Here is a 12,364-nt window from a genome sequence, read left to right on the forward strand (position 1 = left end):
CATATTACAGCTTAATACTAGAAAATCAGTGAGATTTGATAGTTATTGCACACAAGCCAATGCTAATGAATTTCTCAACATATTCTGAATTCAAATAATGTAGCAGCATGTTTACTAATGGATGTATATAATAGCACTGCTAGTTATGAAATGCAAGCTGTCAGTGATGTAAAGACCTATCCCTTTATTTTACACACGAGGCAGCCATATTGGAGTTAGAATTATAACCAGTACATTAAAAATAACAACGATGCTGACAAATAATATAAAAAGATAATTTATTTATCTGATAAAATGGAAAGCTCAACTTATATGTCTTAAACCCTGACTTGCGCTGAAATAAGTGAGATATTTAACAGTATACTTTATTTAGCATTGAATAAATGAAGCAACATTGAGTGATATTAGTGGTTTGTGTGCATGTCTCGGCTAACAAGCTGACTTTCTCGCTATCGCAGGCATTTGAAGGCACCACTTCCCACCCATTCCTGCCAATCCTCGTTTCACACACAGCCTTCTTTTGCCCTGCACACATGCTGAAACACCAACAGGCACTAAGAATAGAGCACAGCTGGCACTGCAGGGCTTACATATTTCACACTCAAGCCACCATGCTAAAAAAAAAAAAAAGAGGAGGAAAAAAAAACTCCAGCCCATCCTGTCCCAATTCCAGCTCCGGGACCAGCAGTGGTTCCCCTCCCGCCCCGCGTCTCCTCCTTCCTTCCCTCTCTCCCCACTCCGCCTTTGAACTGTTCTTCACCTCTGTGGCAGGGCTCTGACAAGCCTGCTGCTCAGATAAGATCCATGACTACGCTCCGGAGAATTTACTAGAAAAGAGATGTGTTGTAAAAACAGAAGTGAGAAGATCCCGGCCTTCCTGTTTCCAGCTTACACTCCACCCTGTTTCTCTGACCCACGGCGAGGCTGACTCACAAATCATTTTCTTTACAGCAGCCCGAATGCCTGTTTTTCTCTCTCTCTCTCTGTCTCTCTCTCTTTCTCTGAGTTACAGTGTTCAAACTGTCGGGATGTTCTCCCATTGCGATGACAAGGAATTCCCACAGCAGTGACAGGGGCAGATTAGTAGGAGGTACCTCATATATACTCAAGGTGAAGCCAGCTCTGTCTATCTGGACAGTAAGCAAGCAAAGCCAAGAGCACAGGTTGGGCGTAGGGGGTGGATTGTTTAGTGCGAATCAACCAGATGGAGATGCTCCGCGGGGCATGCAGCAGAAGACAAAGATGCTGCCTTGGAAACCTGCACTTTTTGTTCCCTTGACGGCGGCGTGGTCTCAATGTCACCTGTAATCCGCACCGTTGTAACATTTACGTACATTTCAGTCCAATTAAAGCAGAAAATGCTCATACCAGAAACTGGTTCTGAGTGCTTATTATAATATTACTGTAAGGTATTTTCCTCGAACCTACAATAAAATAACCACAGACAACGTATATGAATTAAATATGGTCAGGCTTCTGCAGAAGGAGAAATCCCGATCAACAGCTCCTCCGAGCTGTTCAATAGAGAGTTCTGATCTGCTTTCACGTGAGCTCCCTCTTTATTGTCAAAGCATCAAACAACAGAGGTCGTAAAACATTTAACACAAACAGACCAACAACTCAGTTCCTGTGTGTGATATCTAATCTACAATCTGAGCCCAGTTCAGCTCTGGGTCAAACTGTCACCTAAGACCGGGTAGATAAACACCAGAGAAGAAGGTCTGAGAACCATAAAGTTTTACTATCTCGCATGAAGACAATCGTAACCTCCAGGTCAGCCCATACACACATAAGGAAGAGAACACTAACAAAATGATAATATCAAAAAATCTCTAACAATCACAATCATTATTATATGAACTGTATTAATGCTGCAAGTGAGAATGTATAAAAAGCCTTAAAATCACTAAGAGGTGAACAATGACAAGCCGGATGATTAATTTTCACTTCTGGATTTCACTAAATACAAAGATTTCTTTTCACTGAAGGGAAAGAAAGACTGAAAAATCTTCTGTACCTAAGTTGATAACGTCACAATAGGCACAAGAATGGAGCTCAATCAGCTGGCATTACTAGACATAACACCAGTTAGCACTTTTGAATGAGAAATGTAATCAAAAGACGAATAATGACATGTCATCAACTTCTCCACAGGTGACAATCTGTTTCCATGATCACAAAGCTCTTACTAGCACCTTCAAAATGTTTATTAATACAAGATTCATTTATGACAAATGGATACCAAAATAAAGCTTTTTTATACATATTGGTGTAGTTTTCTTTGTTGAAAAGGTTTGATTAGACCTTCACACATTTTGTAAAATCCTACAAAATTAACAAAGTTCTGGAAGAATTGAAATGATTTAAAAATTCAGCTACAGAGAAAATCCCTAACATGTTCATGTTTATCTTTAAACGTAAGATTTTTTTTTACTTATTATTATTCTAAATAATTTTTCAACATTAAACACTTAAGAGTTGCTTTTCAAGCATTGAGCAGAAGAAGATGACTCCCCCTCTGCTCAGGGAGATTTCATCATTTCTGCAATCCTAATGTACCTGCAACTACTTCTCAGCATGGTTTCTAATTAGACATGCAGATGGTGAACAAAAAAACAAAAAAAAAAAAAAAAAAAAAACACCACAACAATTTCAGTGTATGGTCAGCAGACGAGCTGGGAGACGGGCAGGTTTAAAGACGTCCGCCTGCTTCGTCGCTCTCGCTGCAGGACTGACTGTCTCTCCGTCTCGGGTGCCCTACACCCAAGATGTATAAAATAAATGAGAATGATCTCATGGGAGACTCTGGTGACATCATATTAGATGAACAAATTGACTCTCCTCTCCAGAACAAGAAGCCCCTTTTATTCAGCTGTGTTCACCTTCATTTTTTTTTTTTTTTACACCAATTACACAGTTATTTTGCTGCGTTCAACCTGAATCTAACTGATGAACAACAAGCTAAAAAAAGGGAAACCTTGAATCTCGATCAAACTGTGATTTATTAAAGTGGTTTTGTCTTGGAGATTAATTGGGCTTGAGAAATAAGAGCTGCTTGAGTATTTCTTTTGCATGCACCCAAAAAAAAAAGAAAAGAAAAAAGCCCTCGTGTCGTGACATATAAATAAAAATTCCTTACTTAGAACTGAGCACACAGACCATTTTTCAAGACAGCAGTTGCCTGATTATATTCAGCCTGAATATCTCTGATTAAATATAGACTCTTTTTAGACTAAGCAGTTTTACTCCTTATTGTACACTGTATAAATCTAACTTTAAATACGTAAAACACATATTTCCAAAGTAATGTGAGAATCCATTTCTCTAAAGTCTGTCATAACATAAGAGTAGTTCATTTTTGGCCACAAGCAATTTCAAGATTGCTTCTTTTCGTCTAGTACAAATTAATGTTATTTTAACATTTGTCTACAAGCCAATTTAACATAACTTTTTGCAAAACTATTTACTTTTATATTCCCTAACAACCTGTAAACATTGATAAGTGTCTTAATACTAATTTTATATTTTAAGCAGCTTGAGAATTATGTTTATTTTTAAATGTGATTGTGGGTTTAATTTCAAGTACCGGTAACAACATTTTAAATGGACCAGGTCATTTTTATAATCCACTCTGAAAACTTTCTGCTCTGAAATGGCTCTATAAAAATTAACCGTCTATTTGTACTTTTTTTTTATGTGTTTACGTAGATGTCTATTTTATCCTTTTTCTTTTAGCTTCATAAACTAAATTTTATGGAGCAGTATTCATCAGTTTGCACCTTTTTAAAATTGCTTCTTTTACATCCAACTTTTTCTAGGTACTGTGGGACGATTCATACTGACTATACATCAAATTGAAATCTATAAAAATAAATGTTATTAGGTTATTTTTTCTCCGTGGAAAACATGGTTATTTGGCTTCCTCAAATATCAGCTGCTTTCTCTGAGTTTTCAGAGTTACTGTTGGTTGATCAGGGTTCTTATTTCATATTATTCATAAAAAGGAGTCAAAATCTAATTACATTGGCACAAGTGTAATATAAAGTTTCAATTTAAGTTATATGTGAAATCTGAGTAATACTATGACTATATATCTCTAAATTTCAAGAAAAGAAGAAAAATAAGCATATGCACCACAGCGCAAGTACTATGTAAGAAAAGGTTTGCTTTGGGGTAAAGAGTAAAGGAAATGGTACTGGAACTAAATGAGGCAGTTTAAATCAAAACCATTTTTTGAGTATGCTTCAAGTGATTTATTATAGACTGTATTTTCAATTGGAAAAAAAGAGAAAGCAAAACATTTTTTTTAAAATTGCCACTTGCCTATTTAAAACTTGTATTACTTTGTATTTATATTTTTCTTATTTTTTCTAAGTGATCATATGTGACTATTAAATGATAAAATGTTGTAAATGAGCCTGAAATAAACTTGACCAAGGTAAACACTGAGATATTTTACAGCTAAATACTCAAGGTGCCTCAAGGTGACACACATCCCCTTTAAACGTACTTTATACTTCTGCACAATATCTAATTAAGATAATGGTTTTCCAGTATTTACACCTGTTATGTGCTCTCCAACATTTACTAAAATAATTTATCATTCCAGCTGGAGTGAAACGGGGCTCTAACAACCTATTCACATTTTTCAGCGCAAGAAAACACCTTTGTTCTGGATTCAGCTCTCCAACATCGCAAGAGCACAAGCATAACTACATTTCTAATGTTTCCCAGGTTTGCATTAACTCCCAATAATTCATCAGCTCAGCAAACACTCTGTCCAAGCACTGCCTCTTTCTCATCCCCAAGCATTCCTGCACCCTCCACCACCATTAATAACGAGCAAATTCAAACAGGATGTATTAAAAAGGCACCACTCCTGATTACCTGCTTCTCCTTACAAGCCATGGCCATTCACCTGCCATAAATCACCACACTGCAGCTATCTCCTCAAGCCTCATCTTTGAGCACTTTATTTCCTCGCCAGAGAGTAGCATCATCGTTATACAAGCGAAGATCGCTGTTGGGATACAGTTGGGCTAATGAGCGCCTCCTAGTTGATCACATTAGACCTCTACATGAGGACACTTAATTACCAGCGTTGCACTCCGCGCACCTCTGTTGAGAGGAGAGGAGAAGTCCCTTAATTAAGGTCTACCTGTGTTTGCACAAACCTGCATCGTCGGTTTATTCACCAGTCCAAATATGGGCGATAAAAGGAGTGGTAAATGAGTGTGCGTATGCAAAATGCAGCACGTGCTGCGTTTGTGGTACATATGTTTGTGTGGGCACCGGGATTTTTCCCTCTCCTTGCTACTTGTGTTTGTGAATCCGTCTGTGTGTGTATAATATGATGGCTGTTTGAAGTTTGTCTCCTGAGTCTGCGTGGTTTACAGTGCGCTCAGTGTACACAAACGCACACAGTGAGGCTTCCTGTGTTGTGTGGCCTTTAACTGTCTCCTCCTTGCCTTTCATAATCAGCCTGGAACTCAATGTTAAAAGGAAACCTGCCCAGTCCACAGAAAGATGTTTGTTTTCTCTGCCTCTCTCTCTCTCTTTCTCTCTCTGTCTTTTTCTCTTTTTTCTCTCCCTCACTGCTGTCTCCCTCTTTAATTTTCTCTCGTGCTCTGTCTCGCTCTTTCACTCTCAGTTTCTTGCTCAAATAGGCTGAGGCCTGCAGTCAGGAAATGCACATCAGTCATAATACTTTCCTAAAATGAAAACAGATTCTGCTGCAGTCCTTCAGCCTCTCGTTGAAAAACCTTCCTCCACCCTTTTCCCTCCTTCACTGCCACTTCAACTCACCAGCCCCGGCTCTTTTCTCCTACTTACAAGGGTCTAGTTTGCTTTCTGTCACAGATGGTTGATCACCAGCACACAAGACAGTTGTTCTGTGGGTTGTGTGATTGCAGACGATCCAGAGTATCTTACACAGGCCTTGACAGTAATCTGCTGCTGCCCCCATAAAGTGCCCTCAATATAGGCACTTATGCTTTCTAGTTAGCTGTTGTTGTGTTTTTGTTTTGTTTTTTCTTTACTGTTGTGGGGTGCAAATCGGTGTGAGGGACGAGGTTAATGCATGCTGGAATGTCATTAAACAGCCTGACAAGAGTTTGCTACAAGACCTCTATCTCAGAGTGCAGCCATCATGACCAACAGGGAAAGGTTAGGAAGTTTCCCACTTTATCATTTGTGGATAAACCCTGACAGACAAAGCTAACATTGCATTAGCATATTTTCTGAGCCAGTGGGCCATCTAATGGATGGAACATGTTTACTGAGGATTAATATCATGTGAATGTTTTTTTGTTTGTTTGTTTTTTTAGCTTTCAAAGCATTTAATGCTGATCTGATCTTAAGCCATCAGAATGGCTGCATGCTGGTAATAATACGATTCCAAGAAATTATAATAAAAAAATGTGTTGTGTTTTGTTTTGACCAAACTTCTATATTACGCTTTCTCAAACAATGTGCATATAAAAAAAAATTATGGCTTTTTCTTGTAATTTCAGGAGCATATTATTGCCTATTTTACTTCCTCTAGTTGTAAAATATGAAACTGCATTAATTCAGCCATGGACTTTGTGTCTATGTGGATTTATAGATACGCTTCACAGTGGAAAGCAGAATGCTGTAGATCCGTACGGTATAAACTTTACGTTTGGATCCAAGTCGGAAAAAGTGAGGGATCACATCTGTGGCTTATCATTTTATTTTGTAGATAAAAAATATAAAATTTTATTAGCATAATACTACACAGAAACATGTTTCTGTGTAGTGTTTATTTTTAAATGATTAAAAGTATTGAATGAATTTTATATCAGCTATAAAAATAAATTCAAACGTTGCATGGTGCCAACAGCAAACTTCAAATAGATTTTAAGATTAACTGCTGAGGTACTACACAATATAAATTTGTGTTTCTTGAAAATAAACAAGCTAAAGACAAGTTAGAGAGGTAAAATTACAAAATGTAAATATTCTTCAGGTGAAAAAGATCTTAACCCAGATATTCAGAGTCTATAATATTTAGTAATCTTGATCTTGCTTGTCATTTATGCAACTTTAACTGACAAAGCTTGCATGTGATTCCTGTATTTGAAAATCAAACATGTTCACTGAGACAAATTATAATTCTGTCAAAAACTACCATCAAATACAAAATAAATGATCTAATGCGAAATATTGTCAAACGGTTTTATGCTTTATATAAATGTTTCAAAAAATAAATATTTATAGTTTGCGAGCTGCCAACAAGAAGCTTCATGGGGATTATGATAGAAATAGCTTAGCTGTATTAGAACAGCTTTCTCCAACAATGTGCCAGCAAAAAAGTTCCATGTTTAAAGATTTCTCTGGTGAAAACAGAACTTCACTTCTAGATCAGTCTGAATTAGAGATCAGAGTGTGAAGTACTGACTGATTTCCCTTTCCAAGCCAAACACTCCCCATCCAGTATTGGTTCAGATCAAGATGTGCGTCCATATTTTCTGACAAACACAATTGCAATAAAGACTGTTTTACTAACGCCGATTTGCCACAAATGGAATCAATTTTTTTTCTGTAATGTATTTGCAGAAAAAAAAAGACTTTCTTATTTACAAATACTGATGCCACCCACACCACCGACCCTTAAAGCATCGACATCAAGATACATGTTTTGCTGCTGCGTCCGTTTCAAACCAGTACACACGGTGTGCTTTACAATTTTGTCCTGTCTTGGACTCCCCTCTAGGAACCCCGCCAGTTAGTAACCGCTGAGGCACTTGCCAGTCATAAATATTCTCAACAAGCCGGCTGATGGATGGTCTCGTTCACCCTCAGTTTGAAAAGGATGTTCATGATGGCCAATAAAGCTGCAGTGAGTGAATGAGAGCTTCTTTTTATTTTTTCCACAAAGGGAATAGCCTCGGATAAGACGGTGACAAGGACACAATCGCAGTTTTCAGCTGTGTCAAGCTAGGAAAATTTAAGACGCACAGTGCTGCATGTGCATCAGAATCAGTGCAGAGGAATTCATGCAAGAAGCTTCTGAATAGTTAATGATGCCATTTTTAAATTCCTCTCTCGCTGGTGTCAAATATGTAAGTTTATTGAACAAAAAGTTCTGCGCAAGCCTCAAAATTTCCACACACACAAAAAAGAAGTCTGTGTTTCTAATTAAAAACATTCTCTGGGATGTATTTAAATAGCTTTGGTGTCACATTTAGTCCAGTGTAACACAGTCTGTTGCCAGTTTGCAACCTGCATCATCACCTGAAAAGCCCTCAGGACCCCTATGTTGCTGTGGTTCTCAGCAGCCTGAGATCAGTCTCCTGCATGCCTTTACACTTGACTGCTTACTGTGGTAAGACAGTTAAGTCTCTGATTGCAGGAAGAAAACTGTGAAAAACACGACGCTTTGTCGCCGGCAACCTCAAAACCAGTGAGTTCTGCAAAAAAAGAAAAACATGACACTGCACGTATGGAGTCCAACACAGTTTTTTTTTTTTTTTTTTTTTTTTTTTTGCAGCTTCCGTTTTACGCATGTTATTGTCAAAAAATTTGAACTCCTGTTTTTTTTTTTTTTTTTGCTACTCTTCAATGCTCGTCCTGTCCTGCTGACATCATTTCACACATATTAACCCATTTTTTTCTCTCTTTCAAATCAAATGAAAGAATCCTGAGATAACAAACAAAGGCTTCCTCCTTGAGAGTTAGTTTCTTGGCATTGCAACAGAGTTCCAGAAAGATTTCCAGCAATATGATTAAGTTCAAGTCGAGGACGATAATAACAATAAAAATCTGGTGCTTTTTGTGTCAATATGGGCTTGGAACACGTTGCATCTGCAAATGCATGCAAAGAAATATCCAGTGTAATTTGTTAGATTTTTTTTTTTTTTGAATAGTTTTTCTTTACAGGTTGCACATAAATGATTAATCTAACAGGTTTAGGGGCAAAAAGTGATAGTTTGCATGAGTGTTAATGATTGCCCAATAACAACATCACCAATTGGTCCACCTTTGTACAGCAGGCAGACATACAAGCGTGCCTCCCACGGTCTTATGACCTGTCTATCATAGCCGGCCGAGCATGATTTATTGATACTGTACCAGAGAGAAGATGTTGGAGTGGCAGTCCTCAAGGCTTGCCCCGTTAGCCACCCAATTCGCCGTTGCAGTCATAATCGTCCGCCTTTGGGGTCGCCAGCGCAGGGCATGTCGAAATCCTTACATCGGTATCCAAACACCGATCAGGGGTGACAAATCGGCTCCCTTGTGCGAGTCTTACAATAGCTGCGGATAATAGACTCGGGATGGTCGGTATTAGAGAATGGGCGTATTCAAAACGAAGTGCACAATGCATCCATAAAGCCCGTGCGTATAAATCCAAGCGTGTGTTGAAAGAGCGGGCGAGCGAGAGAGAGAGGGAGATGATGTAGGGAGCGAGGGGGGAGAGAAAGAGAGAGAGAGATCACAACATTGTTACAATCCAGGTCAGGCTTTTCCAAATGCGATCGCTGTCATGTAATAGATCCATTTCAATCCACGCACAGAAGAAGGTCGGCTTGTCTCCGGATCAGTCTTTCCGCGTGTAGTTTCATCATTAATTCGCCCCGATCCATAAGAAAACCACTCCTTTTCTCCTCCTTTCCCAGAAAACAGACCGAATATGTATAAATTCTACGCGTCAAAAACTTTAAATAGAAACGCTGCAAGACAAAAAAACAACAACAACAAAAAAGATCAACTCAATTTAAAAAAGGCGATTGCTATGCAGGATATCTGATTCCGTGTGCTCCACAAGATGATGCACCACTTGTGATAGTTTTTGAGAATTGCATGCGCTATTTATAGCCCTTCTTTCTCTTGCCACAGCCGTTCCTCTCACAATGTGAGCCAGTCTGGCTCGCACAAACAGGGCGCTGCGAGCAGGAATATTTAATCCCTCTGTTGCTTCTGAGCCAAACGATCCGAGGATCCCGATAGCTTCATATGTATGGCCTCTACACACACATAATTATAAAAAAATAAAGACAAAAAAAGAAAAGAGAAAGAAGGAGATCCACCTCCCCCTTCTCCTCCTTGTTCTGCGTTGCTCCTGGCGGACAAAGTCAAGCGGGTTCCCAGCAATAACAGCCAAAAATCATGGGTTAAACCATTCAGGCAAGAAGAAAGAAAAAAGTATTCTGACACTCCACCAACCAGGAAAACGAGAAGCAGGCGACTGCTGCAGACGGAGGTTTGAAAAAATCCTTCCTTCCTTTCAGTTTTATATCATTACGAAACGTCCTCTCAAAGCCACAAAAGCCCCAGCGTTGCAGGAAAAAAAAATGTCAGATAGGCCTTTTTTGTGTGTGTACGCGCGCGTGCGCGCGCGCGTGTGTAAATGTGTACACTTCCAAGTCAAAAGTCACCCTCCTCGTCTGGCGCCGATTCTGACATAAAGATTATGCTGAAAGGCTGCAGATCGCTCCTTCACAAAGCGCGCATCATCCGCGTGTTTTGTCGAGAAACCGTGCGAATGTTGATTTAAATCCTCCAACATGTGCATGATTTCCTCAACCGCAGAGGCTCCTTCCTCATTGTTTATCTGTCAGAGTGCGTTATTATACTGCTCGATGGGCGTGCGCGCAGTCTGAATGTGTCACCCTCTCTCTCTCTCTCGCTCTCTCTCTTTCTCTCTCTGTGTGTATGTGCATGTGTGTGTGTGTGTGTGTGTGTGCGTGGGTTTTACGTGAGCGTTGAAGCATTTTTTTTTTTCCGCGTACCATAGTCCAGCCTACAAAGCATTGTAATAATGTAATGGCGGTCGGAAGCGTGTACTACAGAGACTCGCCTTCCCATTTGGCCAAGTTTGCACTCACGTGACCAAAGTCTGGGATTTCAGTGCTGTTAAGGATCTGTTTGATGAGACGCTGGATAGCACGATGGAGAAGCCCATCTTACTGGGAATCCTGTTAAATCCCACCTTTCAGCGAGTGCACTTTCTAGTATGTTGTTCAGTTTTCTCATCACTGCGTGTCGTTCTGCATGCATCCCTTACATAATACAACAGTTCTCACAACAAGAGGGTGTGACAGAATAGAGGTCAGCCTGACTTACTTAGCTCACACTGTGTTTCATAAGAGATACAGAATCTATGTAGGTTAGTCTCACAAGCTGCAAAACTCAGTCAGGACAAAGAGGCAAGATCTCTGCTCAAGATCTGGAGTTATTCAGGTCTTCAGACAATAAAACACAACGTCCATCTCTAACCACCCTGATAACCTCATTTATTCATTAAACTTAATTAGGATTCACTTTTATCGTGGCACCTGGAAGATGAGAAATGTTTTGCAACGTGTGAGCATTTTCTCATGAAATGTGTTATGTTAGAAGGGACAAAAATGACTTTGAAAATGACTAAAGCATGTTTGACAAAAGCTAAATTGTGATACTTATATGGCCAGAGCTTCTTTAAACCTGCAGATCTTGTGGTCTTTAAGGTTTGGTTTTAGAAGTGATCTTTGTGGTGGGGGTGTATTGGTTCATCAGAGAAGAAGTAGTCAGTCCTGGTTCTGATTGCACGATGAACTGCAGTTTGTTGCACATGGAAGTTAATAGTTTCAGATAGAGGGCCTGTGCTGATCATGAAGCGATGGACGACGGCCTTCTATTTTCAAAAACAACCCCTTTCTAAGCCAATGTACAATGTTGAAGACACTGTGGGGCTTTGGACTTTGTTTCACTCAAACACTTTGGTTCCTGTCATCCATTTGGATGTTACTTTGACATACATCACCCAACTAAGCATCGTTGCAGACCTTGTGTCTTTTCAGAAACTGTTAAAAAATGATTTGAGAGCAGGTTTAAGATGTTTACTTTGTGTGCACATTTATTAGAGCCTTAGGATACTCTGGATGAACAAGCAGAATCTGTGAAGGCCTCACAGCCTGAGAGACTGTTACTGACCTACAGACTCTTTTCCTACGTTTAAATATAAAATCAAGAAATAATCAACAGTGCTGAGGCGTTTTGACCACTTTCTTTTCCTTCACGCCCGGAGAGAATAGTGTTGCACCACATGAAGAAGCCGCCTCTCCAGAGAGGCTCTTAGTCAGTTGACAGACTGAATTTCAGCAGTCTGGAGCTGAAGGCTCTCTCTTGTCCTCCAGCAGTTTTTATGTAACAAGAATCTGAAGCTGGTGAAGAAATTGCTTTGTGGTGTAGATCGGTTCTTTCAGTGTACAAAAACTTGTGTTCCTGACTTTTGCTGATTAAAGCATTAAAGTTTTAAAGAAGAACTAATTACAAACATCAATTTTTGACTAACTGTAAGAAAAACACAAGTTTAGTTATTTGAAATTGACGGCTCAAGTTTCCTGTCATTCAGGCAGGAGCA

General features: G+C 39.3%; 1 protein-coding gene across 2 annotated transcripts in view; it reads right to left on the reverse strand.

Annotated features, from left to right (window-relative positions):
* LOC129366358 (mediator of RNA polymerase II transcription subunit 13-like) overlaps positions 1-10,602 on the reverse strand; it is a 92,984-nt gene extending 82,382 nt beyond the window's left edge. For both annotated transcript variants that reach the window (XM_055040143.1, XM_055040141.1), the window contains exon 1: positions 9,094-10,602. In XM_055040143.1, the coding sequence (XP_054896118.1) occupies positions 9,094-9,165 (72 nt within the window). In that variant the 5' untranslated portion in view covers positions 9,166-10,602. The remainder of the gene's footprint in view (positions 1-9,093) is intronic.
* Positions 10,603-12,364: the final 1,762 nt, after the last annotated feature.

This window comes from Poeciliopsis prolifica, unplaced genomic scaffold (genome assembly GCF_027474105.1).
Source record: "Poeciliopsis prolifica strain line A6 unplaced genomic scaffold, Auburn_PproV2 SCAFFOLD015, whole genome shotgun sequence".
Lineage (NCBI taxonomy): Eukaryota > Metazoa > Chordata > Actinopteri > Cyprinodontiformes > Poeciliidae > Poeciliopsis > Poeciliopsis prolifica.